At 42.3% G+C, this 17,430-nt stretch overlaps 1 protein-coding gene across 2 annotated transcripts in view; it reads left to right on the top strand.

Moving 5' to 3' along the window:
• The window catches only part of NRDC (nardilysin convertase), a 189,807-nt gene that overhangs the window by 105,542 nt on the left and 66,835 nt on the right, over positions 1 to 17,430 (top strand). For both annotated transcript variants that reach the window (XM_068111994.2, XM_078772235.1), the window contains exons 13-18: positions 905 to 963; positions 3,988 to 4,147; positions 4,352 to 4,481; positions 5,026 to 5,112; positions 10,066 to 10,206; positions 11,787 to 11,838. In XM_068111994.2, the coding sequence (XP_067968095.2) occupies positions 905 to 963; positions 3,988 to 4,147; positions 4,352 to 4,481; positions 5,026 to 5,112; positions 10,066 to 10,206; positions 11,787 to 11,838 (629 nt within the window). The remainder of the gene's footprint in view (positions 1 to 904; positions 964 to 3,987; positions 4,148 to 4,351; positions 4,482 to 5,025; positions 5,113 to 10,065; positions 10,207 to 11,786; positions 11,839 to 17,430) is intronic.

Raw genomic sequence — 17,430 nt, 5'->3', positions numbered from 1 at the left:
CAACCTTCATCACCCGTGATGTAGCAAAGTTTGCTCACGCATTAAAAATAATCTGTCCCTTTTGGGGTCTGCAGGGGCTGGGGGGGGGGTGGGGGGGGTGGTGGTGGGGGTTGTTCCCCAAAATCGTTGTTTGCTTTCTTCTCAGAAACTACACACGCAATTCTAATGAAACTTAACCACAACCTTCATCTTACCACATACCAAAGATGAAACTTAACCACTTACCACATACGAAACTTAACCACATACCAAATTTTGTTCACGGCATTAAAAAAAATCTGCCCCTTTGGGATCTATGGGGGGAGAGGGATTGCCCCCCAAAATAGGTATTTGTTTTCTTCTCAGAAACTACATATACAATTCTGATGAAACTTGACCACAACCTTAATCACCCGTATTTTACCAAAGTTTGTTTCTGCATCTAAAAAGTTGGGTTCTAAGGTGGTCTATGGGGGGGGGGGGGGGGGGAGGGGGGGTGGCTTGCCCCCCAAAATAGGTATTTGCTTTTTTTCTCAGAACCCACACACAATTTTGATGAAACTTCACCACAACCTTCATCATCCGTGATGCACCAATGTTTGTTCAAGGCAATGGAAAAATTTGGGGCTGAGGAGGTACACGGGGTGGGAGGAGGAGGAGGAGGGTTGCCCCCCCTAAAATAGGTATTTTTTTGTTTGTTTGTTTGAGGTCTTATTATTATGTTTGTATGATTCTACATGCTGCCCTGTCTTCTAGCAAGCATTGAAATTGGTTTGAAGTACCTTTAGTCAGTGCAGTATACTGTTTATTGTACCAGGTGAGTGCCAGGGGTATTGCCCCTATGTTTCTCTATAGTTTATCTGTTCTGATTTCCTGACCGATAGTCATGCTCTGATGGTTTTATCAATGCTTTTGCTCCACCCAGGTTGCACACCTCGTGTTCCAATACTTGAAGATGCTACAAAAAGCAGGGCCGAACCAGCGGTGAGCTATTCCCCCTCTTTTTCTGTCACTATAAAAAAGAATGATGTGCTTGTTTTGCATTGTTTACATCCAAGTGCATGTGTATGATAATGGAATGGGAGAGCAGTTTAAGTGACAGCGATCATATACAGTCACGTGAAAAAGTAAGTACACCCCATGTAAAGTTTTGACTTTTTCAACATATTTCAACATACAGCTATTTGATCTTCATTTCAACAATATTGATAGATAAAGGTGATATAAAATAACAAATATCATGAAACATTTACATTTTGCAGTCCATTGTATAATTTAAACAAACATAAATGCAAATTTCACATGTGGAAAAAGTAAGTACACTCTTGGCTCCAATAGGTGGTATTGCCCCCTTTGGCAGAAACGACCTCAAGTAGGCGTTTCTTATAGTGGGGCAACTTCGCATAACAATTGTGCATTTTGTGAGGAAAGCACCAAATGTGGCACACTAGTAGACTATCATATTATGAAAAGATCTGGATATTGGGCCATCTCAGATTCAGAGATTTGATTTTTGCAAGATTTCGATTCGATTGGGATCGAAGAGAACACCTTCTTCGTCTTCTGTACAGTGAAGTTGCCAGCCCTGAATTCTCTGGCTACATCTGGGTGCTTCATCGGGAGTGCAACCATGTCCCTCAGGTGAACAGGGACCCACCTGGCATAGTGTGTGTGGTCTAAGGCATGGAACCATGGGACCAGTTCCGTCAGGGCATCAAGGTACATCGTGAATGAAGCCTGCCGCAGAGAACGCACGTAGACCAGTACCAACATCTCTAGTTCCAGCACAGTTGCCCAGTACTGAAAGTTGGGAATGTCTTCTCCTCTCTGGTGACACCAGTTTTCGAACTCAGGCAGGTCTTCTGCATCATCAGCATATGTCATACAGTGGTGTTCATACGCACGGTGTTGCAGGATGTGCAGTGCCGCTGCAGTGATTTGATGAGCTCTTCTTGTGCGGGTGACGTGGGCAGCTCGCAGGAAGGAGTCGGCCGTCCCTGGCGTTGCAATCTCAGCTTGCAAATCTGCAAAATCTGCAAATCTTGCAAAAATCAAATCTCTGAATCTGAGATGGCCCAATATCCAGATCTTTTCATAATATGATAGTCTACTAGTGTGCCAAATTTGGTGCTTTCCTCACAAAATGCACAATTGTTATGCTATATTTAGCTTAGCTGCCGGACTATTATAACTGTCTACCAGTCTCTGACATCGACTGGGAGAAATTTTTGCCCACAACTCCATGCAGAATTATTTCAGCTGTGCGATGTTTGAGGGGTTTCTTGCATGCACAGCTCGTTTGAAATCCCCCCCACAACAGCTTGATGGGATTTCGATCCGGGCTTTGACTTGGCCATTCCAGAACCCTCCATTTCTTTCTTTTCAGCCATTCCTTGGTGGATTTACTTGTATGTTTAGGGTCATTGTCATGTTGCAAGGTCCACCTTCGGTTGAGTTTCAACTTTCCGACAGATGGCCTCACATTATCCTCAAGCACCCTCTGGTACAATTAAGAATTCATAGTGGATTCTATGATGGTGAGCTGCCCAGGCCCTGATGCAGCAAAGCTGCCCCATACCATAATATTTCCACCACCATGCTTTGCAGTTGGTATCAGGTTCTTGTGGTCAAATGCTGTCTTTGGTTTTCGCCAAACATATCTTCTGCTACTGTGGCCAAATAGCTCTACCTTTGACTCATCTGTCCAGAGCACATTGTTCCAGAAGTGCTGGTCTTTGGTCGATGTTCATTGGCAAACTTTAGTCTTGCCCTGATGTTCTTTCTGGACAGCAAAGGTTTCCTCCTGGCACACCTCCCATGTAGATCAAATTTGTGCAGCCTCTTTCTAATGGTAGACTCGTGCACTTTGACATCAACAGTGGCAAGAGCTACCTGTAGATCCCGTGATGACATTCTGTGGGTTCTTAGAGACTTCTTTCAGCATCTTGCTGTCTGCTCTCAGGCTGAACTTGCTGGGGCTGCCTGGCCTGAACAAGTTGGCAGTTGTTTGGAATCTTCTCCACTTGTCGATGATCTACCGGACAGTCGAATGATTGATTTCAAATTGTTTGGAGATCTTTTAAAATCCCTTCCCAGACTCGTAGGCATCTATAACCTTCTTTCTGAAGGCCTCAGAGAGCTCTTTTGATCTTGGCATGGTGACGCCCCACACTTCAACAACAAAGAGCAAACCAAACTAAATGTCTTCGGTTTAAATAAGACAGGTTCCTCCAAGATCCTCTCTCATGATGTTCTAATCATATGCACCTGAGTTGGTGCACCTGATTCTAATTTTAGGTATTTGAAGTAGTGATAAATGTCGGGGTGTACTTACTTTTTCCACATGCGAAATTTGCATTTATGTTTATTTAAATTATACAATGGACTACAAAATGTAAAGGTTTCATGATATTTGTTATATTATATCACCTTTATCTATCAATATTGTTGAAATGAAGATCAAATAGCTGTATGTTGAAATATGTTTAAAAAGTCAAAACTTACATGGGGTGTACTTACTTTTTCATGTGACTGTACATACATATTGTAGTGAAAATATATCAAAGTTGAACCCAGGTGTGATGCTCGCTTAAACCACTGAGAGGCGTCTATAAGACCTCGGACGTCTGCGACTTCGGGCCACTCCTGCGACATTATCCTATGACATGTAGACTCGGATGGTACGTACCCTTTTATATTCTAGGCTTGCTTGCTTTGACTAATATTATCGATCCTTCCTATATGATGCCAAGATCCTGATATATATTGCATGATTGTATTTTACAGGATGATGCCAGAGATCTGATTGTTATTAAACCTACCTATGGGACAAAGTTGTGGACTTGGTTGATTTTCACAACACACACACACACATATATATATATATATATATATATATATATATATATATATATATATATATATATATATATATATATATATATATATATATATATATATATATATATATATATATATGTTCATATTCATGAGTGGTTTTCCTTCTAGTGTGTTTGACGAAGTGAGTGCAATTGAGCGAAATGAGTTTTGCTGGGGAGAGGAGCACGAGGCCCTCGAATACTGCGAGGATATCTGCCAAGCATTGCACATGTATCCTCCACACCTTGCGCTTGCCGGAGACTATCTCCTACTGCACTACGATCCCACGGTAGTTTATTCACTATTTGAACAAGGCTTATGTTATGTTATCTCCTTTGTGCAGAAAATCTGAATATATTGTGTATAACTGTATATATTGGACTTAATTATTGTAGACATGAGCCAGACGTGATGCGTACCAAACAGACATGAGGCAGGAATTGTAGCTGTAGTAATAAATACTTTCACAAAAAACTTGCCTTGTTGCCTTCAGGTGATTGCCTCTGTGCTTGATCAGCTGACACCACAACAAGCCAATCTGATACTTGCATCACGGGAGGCCGGACACAAAGCATCTTGTACACTGCGTGAGCAGTGGTTTGGAACAGCATACATTGACGAAGGTATACGTATTACCTTGTGTCGAATATTTTCCGTTAAATGTGGGGCAGCTCCAATTTTTCCTCCTGATCATGTGGACTCTGTCTTTGAAAACTGACTTTCCACACCAGAAACACAAATTATTCATTCAGAATTTCTACTGGAAGTGTGAATGAATGATTGTAATCGGATCGGCTTCGTCCGTCTCCTTCCCCATCCCTCCAGCCAATGCAGCACTCTCTTGGTGCGAACGCTCCAGGGTGTGCGACTCAATGGTTGGAGGGTTTGGGATGAAACCTCTTTTTTTTTTTTTGTTATTGATTATAGGCACCGATGAGGTACAGGTAAGATCTATCTGACAATATTATAGGAACATAGACAAGCCATTGAACAACAATCGATAAATACAATGCAGCAAGTCTTAACAATGCAGCAACTTCGTTTGTGCCTTAACAATGGTATTCATACTTTTCTCTGTACAATAATTTTGGGGGTTTTGAATTTTTAAATTAAGCCAAAGAAAAGCTGATTCAAGCAAAGCCAAAACTTACTTATGTGCCCTCTCAGATATTCCGGCGGAGTGGGCAAAGCTTTGGGCCTCTGACTTTGCCTTGGAACCGAATCTGCATCTTCCAGAACCCAACCCTTACATTGGTATAATCACCATTTCCATCGCAGTTGCCATCATTGTCACTTGTTTTTGTTAATATCATCAATTAATATATTAAATATGAATACGTTTATAATTATATGCTTCTCAAGTATTGTTTTGTTGATGCATTATATACAAGGATTTCACAGTTTTATTTCTACCAAGAGACGACACTTGTGTCTTTGCAATTGATCAGTCAATCCAATAAAACCTGCCTGATGACATTTTGGATTATTTGATGTCACACAGTATTCAAGTTTAGTTACAGCTCTGCATTCATGTCTGATTTTATCTTGGCCAATGATACCTCAAGGCAAAAACTAGTGTTCAAGACTGATGCTTAGAATACAGAACTTCACATTTCCTCTTTGGTAAATCTATGGAGAGATTGCTCAATCTGATCATTTTATCTCTCTCTCTCTCTCTCTCTCTCTCTCTCTCTCTCTCTCTATCTCTCTCTCTATCTCTATCTCTATCTCTATCTGTCTCTCTCTCTCTCTCTCTCTCTCTCTCTCTCTCTCTCTATCTCTATCTCTATCTCTATATATCTCTATATATCTCTATATATCTCTATATATCTCTATATATCTCTATATATATCTCTATATATCTCTATAAAAAAAAATAAAAAAAACCACCTTTAGAGGCCATTTTTCCCCGCAAGCGGGGGTTGGCCTTTTTCGGGAACCGTGGTTGTTGTTGTTTTTCGGTCCCCTTTTTGAAGCAATGTTTTACGGCCGGATGCCCTTCCTGACGCCAACCCTTTTTGCCGCCTTTAACGACAAACAGGGAATTACCAGTGAACTGGTACTCAATTAGCCGACCTCGGAAGGATGACAGGCTGAGTCAACCCCCCTGGCGTTAATTCAGCGATCGACCGGGTTTCGAACCCAGGATCCTAGGATCCTAAGCTGACACCCTAGCCGCTAGCCCAACACCAGGGTTATATATATCTCTATATATATCTCTATATATATCTCTATATATCTCTATATATCTCTATATATCTCTATATATATCTCTCTCTCTCTATATATATCTCTATATATCTCTATATATCTCTATATATCTCTATATATATCTCTCTCTCTCTCTCTATATATCTCTATATATCTCTATATATCTCTATATATCTCTATATATCTCTATATATCTCTATATATATATCTCTCTCTCTCTCTCTCTATATATCTCTATATATCTCTATATATATATCTCTCTCTCTCTCTATATATATCTCTATATATATCTCTCTCTCTCTCTATATATATCTCTATATATATCTCTATATATCTCTCTCTCTATATATATATATATATATATATATATATATATATATCAACAACAGGCATTTTAAGGCCATTTTCCCTGCAAGAGCGGGGGTTAGCCTTGCGGTCCCCATGACAATCTTCTCCATTTTGTCCTATTTTCTGCATCTCCACTTGTTAACCCCCTTGCCCGCATTTCTTCTTCGACCATCTTTAGCCAAGTCTTTCTCGGTCTTCCCCGTCCTCTACGTCCTTCTCCATTCATTTCCATCACTCTTCTCAACCAGTCACTTTCATCCTTCCTCAACACATGACCAAACTGTCTCAAACTGTTTCTCTTCACACACACACACACACACACACACACACACACACACACACACACACACACACACACACACACACACACACACACACACACACACACACACACACACATATATATATATATATATATATATATATATATATATACATACATACAGTATATATACAGTATATATATCAATTTAATAAACAGGAAGTAAATTCCTGCGTGGGGCTATTGTGAAAAAATTCTGACAACCCGGGATTCGAACCCACAAACCTCATCACTTACGCGGTGACAGCCCACTGAGCAATTGAGTCTCCGGGATATCCACAGGGATTTCTCAAACCAACACTGCGAGCTTTATAATGGGTGATATCTTACGTGCCTGCTACGCAGACCCCGGATGTGAGTGTATGTTTGTGTATGTAAGTGTGTGAAAGTGCATTGAAGATGAACTCATCTAACAATTTAATAAACAGGAAGTAAATTCTCCATCTGATCTGACTACAATCTGATTGTATATGTATATGTATATGTATATATATATTGTCGCGATCCCGTCTGTGAGATGTGTCCCAGCACGGAATACGGACGTTAATGTCCGGGCTTCAAGTAGTCCACGGAGTGGACAGAGAGAACTCAATAAACACACTTGTGTTTTAATCGGCCTTCTAGGGGTAAGGCACGATGCTTTATTGGCTCGATCACAAAAACCATAAATGGTAACAGAATGGAATACACTGCACAAAGCCTGCAGGAACTGTCGGCCCCAGAAGCTCCAAACAGGACGCAGGCAAGATCACTCGCGGTTCCAATCGACGATCTCCGGGACTCGGAGGGTAACAGAGTGGAATACACCGCACAAAGCCTGCAGGAACTGTCGGCCCCAGAAGCTCCAAACAGGACGCAGGCAAGATCACTCGCGGTTCCAATCGACGATCTCCGGGACTCGGAGGGTAACAGAGTGGAATACACCGCACAAGGCCTGCAGGAACGGTCGGCCAGCAGCTCCAACACGACGCAGGCAATATCTGACTCACGGTTCCAATCCACGAGATCCGGGAATCACTCGTTCTCTTCCGGAGTTACTCACTCGTAAAATACAGAACGGTAAACGATCAGCCCAACGCGGCTGTCGTGAAGATTAAGGGAAATCCCTTTATCTATTTCCCACTCGGAGCCTTCGAGCCGCGTCCGTTGCATAAGATGGCGACCGCGCTCTCTGGACTCTCCACCAATCACGTGCCGAATCGCCTCCCGATCGCGTGAGGCTCCAAGGAGGCCACGTCACGCGGTGGGCGGGGCACCAAATCTGGGTGAGAACAGGTGGTTTCACCGGTGGTTTCTCACAATATATATAAATAATCGGAAGAAATTATATAAGTCGTGGACGCAGCTTCAAGACGGTCGATCTTTAATTTTCAGACAAGCTTTCGACCAACAGGTCTTCTTCGTCCTCCTCGAGTTCAACGAAAGTCTTCAAGACTCGAGGAGGACAAAGAATAAGACCTGTTGGTCGAAAGCTTGTCTGAAAATTAAAGATCGACCGTCTTGAAGCTACGTCCATGACTTATATAATTTGTTCCGACTATTTATTTAATGCAAATGCGGCACCCTGCTGCTCATATTGTGGAGTTTCTGCTACTTCTCACAGTTATACATGTGTATATATATATATATATATATATATATATATATATATATATATATATATATATATGTATATATATATATATATGTATGTATATATATATATATATATGTATGTATATATATATATATATATATATGTATGTATATATATATATATATATGTATGTGTATATATATATATATATATATGTATATATATATATATATATATATATATGTGTGTTATATATATATATATATATATATATATATATATATATATATATATATATATATATATATATATATATATATGTATATATATATATATGTATATATATATATATATATATGTATATATAAATGTATATATATATATATATATATATATATATATATATATATATATATATATATATATATATATATATATATATAAATAAATAAATATAATCCTTGAGATGCATTCCGGAGAAACATAAATTGAAAACGATTTGCTATTAGCATAATGTTGTAAATTGAAGATGCGTTCTTGGGCAGAGATTTCCAGTCCTAATCCAACTCTAACCATAGTATGGACAGTCATGTTTAAATACAGTACCTCTAAATATATCCTAAAAACATGATAATTGAATCTTCCATATAAAACACAATGTGAGTTTGTGTGTTTTTATAGATGTCTGTCCCCCTTCATAAGGGTAGGTTTTAAAGGCCGATCTTTTAACAAAAATGTGTATTCGCTACGGTCTATTTTTGAGGATAAAACAAACTCGAAAAACATTTTCCATAAAAGAGTAATTAGGTGTCTCCTATTGGAATTGTAGATGGTGGCTTGCAAACCGAGCCTCAAGGGCGGTGTACAGAAGCGTTTTTTTTAAAAAACAATAATAAATACAAATTTCAGGGTGGTAAAGATCGCTCCTCGTGATGTGCAACACACGCAGAGTAAAACAAGTGTTCATTTATATCCATCCGTATGAATGAATGAATGAATAAAGAAGATATAAGCACACCTGACACTAGGCCGAGGCTTCATACTTTGGAACACTCATGAGGCTGCACTGTCGAATAAACTGTTCCAACCCATCATATTTGGTGGGCTTTTTACTAGTAAATCAATGAAGAACGTAAGTAAATGTTTTAATGAATAAATTTTAATGAAAAACAAAGAATAAATGTGAAATAAATTTTAATGAATAAATAAAAGAATAGAGGACGGTTTAAAGTAAATGTGAACGGTACTCACCAAAATCTGTCATGCACAGCGAGTGTCCAGGTGGTGCTGGTGGGAGTGCAGTGCTACTTGAATGAGGGTGGCAATGTTTCCTTGCTTGTTGAAGACTTGCTACTTTAGTTTGGCACAGAAATAGCATCAATGAAGGTCAGACAATACCTCTCACGAGTACAGTATAGGCTGTGCATGACAGTGGACAAGATAAGTGGTGTACTGTACATTGTACCTCCACTCCCCTCGTGCGCTGGCATGAAAATGTGAAAAAACGTCAACTTATACATTACTAGGCATTAATAGAAAATTGTTCAGTTTTTTGTGTAAGGCACCAAGTTGAAAAAACGCAAATAAAATGAGTGCAAATTGAGGACTACCTGTTTAATCACACTGCCTTTTCCTAACTACAATGTCGTTATTTTTCATTTTTCAATATCCTTCGCAATTGACAACCATCTCCTCCCCTTCCATCCACCCCTCCATCCTTTCCTTTGTGTTTTACCCTGAAAATCCGTAGCCACCGACTTTTCTCTCCTTCCTGTTCAATCAAACCCTCCGGCCTACCCTGTACTCATATGGCCCTCTCCATCCTCTTGCTTGTCTCCCTCTCCTGGACGACTCTGGTACAAGCTTGCTCATGAGTTCCCACAGCCTTATGGTAAGACCAGTGTGTATCATGATGTTCCACAAAACTGTCGCTCCTTCATTGTCCACCATTGGTCATGGTTGAGACTGGTCCAAGTTTGCTGATCCATCAATATTTTAATGCTGACATGTATGCAACTCTATTGTGCCAATTCCTGTACTCTGTTTTCACAACAACCGTGTGTGTGTGTGTGTGTGTGTGTGTGTGTGTGTGTGTGTGTGTGTGTGTGTGTGTGTGTGTGTGTGTGTGTGTGTGTGTGTGTGTGTGTGTGTGTGTGTGTATGTATGTATATGTATATATATGTATATATATGTATATATATGTATATATATGTATATATATATATATATGTATATATATATATATGTATATATATATATATATATATATATGTATATATATGTATATATATAAGTTTGTATAAGTATAAGTTTGTTGTATCTGGATACGAGTATTTTTTATGAACAAAGGTCGGATACGTTTTGAACACACCTTGTATATATATATATATGTGTATGTGTGTGTGTGTGTGTGTATATATATATATATACACACACACACACACACACACACACACACACACACACACACACACACACACACACACATACGAGGTGTGTTCAAAACGTATCCGACCTTTGTTCATAAAAAATACTCGTATCCAGATACAACAAACTTATACTAATGTCCTTCAAAGTAGTCCCCTTGGGCTGCCACACACTTCTCCCAACGGTTCTGCCACTGTCGGAAGCAGCGCTGGAACGCCTCTTTTGGGATGGTGCACAGCTGGTCCGTCGCATTCCGCATGATGTCTTCTCTGGACTGAAATCTGGTCCCTTTCAGGGGCATTTTCAGCTTGGAGAAAAGCCAGAAGTCACACGGAGCCATGTCATCATGTCACACGGCACAACCATCACCAAGGAGTATTACCAAGAGGTTCTGCGTCGCCTTCGTGACGCTGTGCGACGCAAACGGCCGGACCTGTGGGCAGCGGGCAATTGGCAGCTCCATCACGATAACGCACCCGCCCATTCTTCACATTTGATACAGAGTTTCTTGGCCAAACACAACACACCTGTGCTTCGTCAGGCTCCCTACTCTCCCGACATGGCATTTTTTTTTTCATGAACTGTTAGCTTCACATACGGTATTTATAAAACCTTCGTGAATTATCGTCGACATTCGCAGGATTTTGCCTCGCCATTCGTGGATTTTGCCTGCCTATTCGCCGTCTGGTCCTCTCTATTCGCAGATTTTTGTGACTCGGGAACCTATTTCCCCTTTTTTCATTGAAACAATGCCCCTCTATTTGCGGGTTTCGCTATTCGCGGATTTTCCAGGAACATATCCCATGTGAATAGCGGGGCCCGAGGGTATATATAATTGGAGTATTATTAGGCCATGTCTGTGGTGGAGGTTGAACTAATTCCTAAACTTGAGCCCTATCAGAAATAGTTATTTGATGATATAATATTTATTTTGGCGTATATCTTTTGGCCCGATTTTGATGTTTTGTATTGAAGCATCTGAAGACTTGGCGAAAAGTATGAAAAACAAAACCAGGAATCCCTCTCTCACCATTTGTTTTACAGCTTATCTGCAATTCTACCTCATCTCTCCAATTGTTGGAGAATCTGCCCTGAGGTTAGTGTTTTTTGTTGTTTCTATTTAGAAGGTTTATACGACTGCTGGTATTATGGATTGTCTTTCCTCAGGAGAGAAGGTTTCTCCAGGCACTCCCACAACCATAAATGCCTGGAAAAGGCAAACAAACGTTTAAAATCACACTCCTCTCTGCGCATGTCCAATCGGGTCAAATTCAGAGCCAAATACTGTTAAACTACAGGTTTGTTTTCTGATTCATGTTCTGGTTCTTGTTCAAAATATAACATTCAAGTGAAATTAAGTTGTTCCTCTATCATAAACAGACGTTCGTAGACAAACAGACAGACTGACAGACAGACACTTCGCTTCACGTATGTGGGGTAATAAGGGAGTAACCTGGGTAATCACCTCCATCACTGAAGGTTGACTGAGGCTATGTTTTCACTCTTGTTAATTGCAAAATCGAAGATTTTTCAAGTATATTGGTCGGTTGTGTTTGTGGCTCTGTGTCTGTCTGTCTGTTTGTTTGTCTGTCTGTCTGTTTGTCACCGGCCTACAGGTCACAATTTTCCACCGATCTTCACGAAACTTCACCAAATGGTAGAGTTGGTCAAAAGCAAGAAGCCTATTGATTTTGGGGTCAATAGGTCAAAAGGTCAACATAGGCCAAAGGTCACCAACTTTGCTAAATTCCTAAAATCCTTAATTTTCATCCGATTGACTTGAAATTTGAAGAGGATTTGCATATCTGATCACTGAATTCAACCACCAAATATTTTTGAGGTCAACATAGGCCAAATGGTCAACATAGGCCAGATTTCTAAAATCCTCAATTTTCATCTAATTGACTTGAAATTTGAAAAGAACTTACATATCTCATCACTGAATTCAACCACCAAGTATTTTTGAGGTCAGCATAGGCCAAATTTCTAAAATCCTCAATTTTCATCCGATTGACTTGAAATTTGAAGAGGACTCGCATATTTGGAAACTGAATTGAACCACGTATTATATTTTAGGCGAACATAGGCCAAAAGGTCAACATAGGCCAAGTTTTTAAAATCCTCAATTTTCATCCGATTGACTTGAAAATTGAACAGCATTTGCACATTGAGTCACTAAATAGGGAAACTAACTATTTTTGATGTCAAAAGGTCAAAGGTCAACTCAAGGTCAACCTTACAAAATCATCATTTTTCATCTGAAAAATCGTCACTTTTCTTCCTGTTGACCCGAGCTTTCATCAAGATTGTCAATTTTTATCTTGATGAAATGGACAATTTGCTGTATCGATGGAATTTTTTTTCTTGGGGGTGGGGGGCGGATTTTGCAAGTATCGTGCTCCGCATGACGTCTTCTTGTTTGTCTGTCTGTCTGTGAGCAGGATATCTCATAAAATTACGGATGGATTTGGACGAAACTTGGTGGACAGGTTGGATGTGTAACAAGGATGAATTTATTAGATTTTGGTGAAGATCCTGATCAGAGAATATATTAAGTGATTCTTCACCATTGAGAAGTGGGATCAAAAACTATATTTATCACTATATTTTCAAATGTTTTGATTAGATTATGGTGGATGAGTTAGTGAAGACAAAACTTGGTGGATGAGTTGGGTAGGTGATAAGAACAAGCCTATTCGATTTTGGTTAAGGTATGGATGCAGATCCGGCCTATCAGTGGTATGCACTCTACCGAGTGCCGTTTTAGTTACTGCATGCATCACTTGCAATGCTAGGATGTGCTCTCGCTACCAGATTATATTTGTTGCCTCTGTTCCAATAAAGTTACACTTTGTGGCATAGGTGCTACCCATTGGTCGCATTTCTATTTGCATTGGTAGCATTTTATTCCCATTTCATAAAGGTGTGCGAAAGATAATATAAAGCACATATTGGATGATCGAGGTGATTCAGCTGCCATTTTTCCTGGTGAAATGGTTGAATCTATCACTTCTGGAACACCGAGGAAACAACAGCCTCATAAAACGCATTCCATTACATCGCAGTCCCCTTTTTCAATTTTTTGCTTCAGATGTGAGTAAATTGTAGAGATGTCAAAGTAATGGTGCCAGCACTTGAAGTAAATGCTCCCAGCTTTTGGCTTGTGCTGAGCATCGAAGTCCTTTCCAAGGGTGTGGTGCTGACCGGGCCGCCGTGGTGTTCGCATTACAGTCCGACCGAATATCGTCACTTCATGGCTGCTTTCTGCCGCCGAAATCCAGCGCGGCTTGGGCGATTCTGCCCCTGTTTGGAGAACACCCAGCGAGGCCTTCATCGGGGCCGAGCGAGCAAGGCTTCCGCTGCCGAAATCCACCACGGCTTGGGCGATTTTGCCCCTGTTTGGAGAACACCCAGCGAGGCCTTCATCGGGGCCAAGCGAGCAAGGGTGTCGGGACCTGGTTCGCGCCATTGACCGAGTGGTTCGCACCAACCGGAGCTGTTTTCGGATGACGTGCTGATGTCCTTGGACTTCGCGCCAGGCTCTGAGGGTACCGGGCCGACGTGCATCGAAGTCCTTTCCAAGGGTGTGGTGCTGACCGGGCCGCCGTGGTGCTAACTGGGCAAACATGGTGTGGTGCTGACTGGGCTGACGTGGTGTGGTGCTGACCGGGCCACCGTGGTGTGGTGCTGACCGGGCCGATGTGGTGTGGTGCTGACCGGGCCGACGTGGTGTGGTGCTGACCGGGCCGACGTGGTGTGGTGCTGACCGGGCCGACGTGGTGTGGTGCTGACCGGGTGACGTGGTGTGGTGCTGACCGGGCCGCCGTGGTGTGGTGCTGACCGGGCCGCCGTGGTGTGGTGCTGACCGGGCGACGTGGTGTGGTGATGACAGGGCCGCCGTGGTGTGGTGCTGACCGGGACGCCGTGGTGTGGTGCTGACCGGGCTGACGTGGTCTGGTGCTGACCGGACCGCCGTGGCATGGTGCTGATGGGGCCCCCGCAGCCGTGATGCCACCCCCACCCCTCCCCTCCCCCCCCAGAATTTCCATGTTTTAAACGTTTCCCAGTGTGTACCCTGGATTAGAATAGGTACACCGTATCCCTGTGTGTCGTAAGAGACGACTAAGAGGGTTGGCGTCAGGAAGGGCATCCGGCCATAAAAACATTGCCTCAAAAAGAGAACGATGACAATTACAACTACATATGGGCAGGGTACAGCCCGAAGTGGAGAACGGTTTCTGAGGTTTGGGACATGGAATGTAGTGACAATGACAGGGAGATCAGGAGAAGTGGTGGAAGTATTGGTCAGAAGAAGAGTGGACATATGTTGTGTGCAAGAGACGAGATGGAAGGGAAGGGGTGTGAGAATGGTGAAGGGTAGGCAGGGACAGAAATACAAGTTTGTGTGGCAAGGGTGCCTGGAGGGCGTGAATGGTGTTGGTGTCCTGTTTTCTGAGGAGTTTGTAGACAGTGTGGTGAGTGTGACTAGAGTGAGTGATAGGTTGATGATGGTGAAAATGATGATTGGAAAGCTCTTGGTGAACGTCATCTCGGGATATGCTCCGCAGGTTGGTCGGAGCGATGAAGAGAAGGACAAGTTCTGGTGTGCGATGGAGAAGCTGATGGAAAACGTGAAAGATGAGGAAGTTGTTGTGGTAGGAGGAGTCCTAAATGGACATGTGGGAAGGAGTATGGATGGTTTTGAGGGAGTTCATGGGGGTTACGGATATGGTGTGAGAAATGGAGAAGGTGAAAGGATTTTGGAGTTTGCTGATGGAGCTGATTTGTTGATTTGTAATACTCAGTTCCAGGAAGAGGACAATAAGCTTGTTACATACACGTCAGGTGGGTCGACGACAACCATTGACTACCTGATGGTGCGTAGGCGAGATAGGGGGCACCTCCGGGACACAAAGGTGATCCCGGGGGAGGAGGCTGTTTCACAGCACCACTTGGTTGTCTGCGACATAAGGGTGAAAGGTGCGAAGAGAGCTCGGCGGGTGAATTACCAACCGAGAATGAAGGTGTGGAGGTTGAAAGAGGTGACAGTAAGGGAGGCATTAAAAGAGAGGCTGAGTAGGGTAGAGGTTGATGTGGTTGAGCTTGAAAGTGTTTGGATGTCAATGAAAGCTAGTCTGTTGGGAGCCGTTGGTGAGGTATGTGGATGGACAAAAGGACCACCGAGGCACTCGGAAACATGGTGGTGGGATGATGAAGTTGGAAAGAGGATTGACGAGAAGAGGAAGAAGTTCAAGGAGTGACAGAAGGCGAAGGGTACGGGAGCAGAAACAGCAGAGCATGAAAGTTATTAGGCAGCCAAGAAGGCTGCAAAGAAAGAGGTAGCAAAGGCGCAGGAGGCATGTAGGAAAATGTTCGGAGAACGCTTGGATTCGGAAGAGGGTCAGAGAGCAGTATTCAGGATTGCAAAGCAGATAGCGAAAGAGAGGTGTGATGTGATGGGGGTGAGTTGCTTGAAGGATGAAGTGGGACAAATCGTTGTGGACCCAGATGGAATTGAAGGAAGATGGAAAAGATATTTGGAAATGCTGTTGAATACAGAGAATGAATTGGATGGCAACAAAGAGAGTAACCCAGTTTTAGGACCGGCAGAGAAGATAACTGAGAAGGAAGTTGAGGAAGCGATAAAAGCAATGAAGAGTAGAAAAGTGCGAGAGCCGACGGGAGTTGTGGGAGATATGTTGAAGGCAGCAGGAAGTTGGGGTGTGAAGAGAATGACAGAGATCTGTAATCTGGCCGTGAAAGAAGGCCGCATTCCAGTGGATTGGTAACTGAGTACCCTCGTCCCTCTTTTCAAGGGGAAAGGTGACCCTTTAGAGTGTGGCTCGTAACGAGCGATAAAGCTATTGGAGCATGGAATGAAGGTATTGGAAAGGGTGTTGGAGAGGAGGATAAGGAACAAAGTGAAGATCGACAAAATGCAGTTTGGATTTATGCCAGGAAGAGGAACGACAGATGCGCATTTTATTGTGAGGCAGTTGCAGGAGATGTACATGGAGAAGAGGAAGAAGTTGTTTCTTGGGTTTGTTGATCTGGAGAAAGCATTCGATGGGGTTCCACGCAAAGTATTGACATGGGCAATGAGGAAGTTAGGAGTGGAGGAATGGTTGATCAAAGTAGTGTTGGCAATGTACAAAAGAGCGCGCACAGCTGTAAGGACGAAGGACGGGAACAGTGGTGAGTTTGAGGTGAAGGTAGGTGTGCATCAGGGGTCGGTACTAAGTCCACAACTATTTGTAGCTGTGATGGAGGTGCTGGCTCAGAACGTAATGGAGGGTTTACCATGGGAGCTGTTGTATGCAGATGATCTGGTGTTGATTGCGGAAAGTATGGATGGACTGAAGGAAAAGATGAACAAGTGGAAGGAATGTATGGAGACAAAAGGTCTGAAGGTGAATATCGGAAAGACGAAGGTGATGGCAAGTGGTAAAGCATGTGGTGTGGTGCAAAGAACTGGGAAGTGGCCCTGTGCTGTGTGCAGGAAGGGTGTCGGAGTGAACTCCATTCAATGTGCAATGTGCGCTGAGTGGGTTCATCAAAAATGTAGTGGGCTGAGAGGGTCATTAACCAGTGTGGCAGCTACATTCAAATGTAAGGTGTGCACAGAGGGAGCTGCAGATGGAGGAAATGTTGAGTTGGATCTTGGAGACGGCGTGAAGCTGGAAGGTGT

Source organism: Myxine glutinosa, chromosome 1, assembly GCF_964187855.1.
Source record: "Myxine glutinosa chromosome 1, kmMyxGlut1.1, whole genome shotgun sequence".
Classification (NCBI taxonomy): domain Eukaryota; kingdom Metazoa; phylum Chordata; class Myxini; order Myxiniformes; family Myxinidae; genus Myxine; species Myxine glutinosa.
The sequence above is the reverse complement of the archived record's forward strand: the minus strand, read 5'-3'. Positions and strand labels throughout refer to the sequence as shown.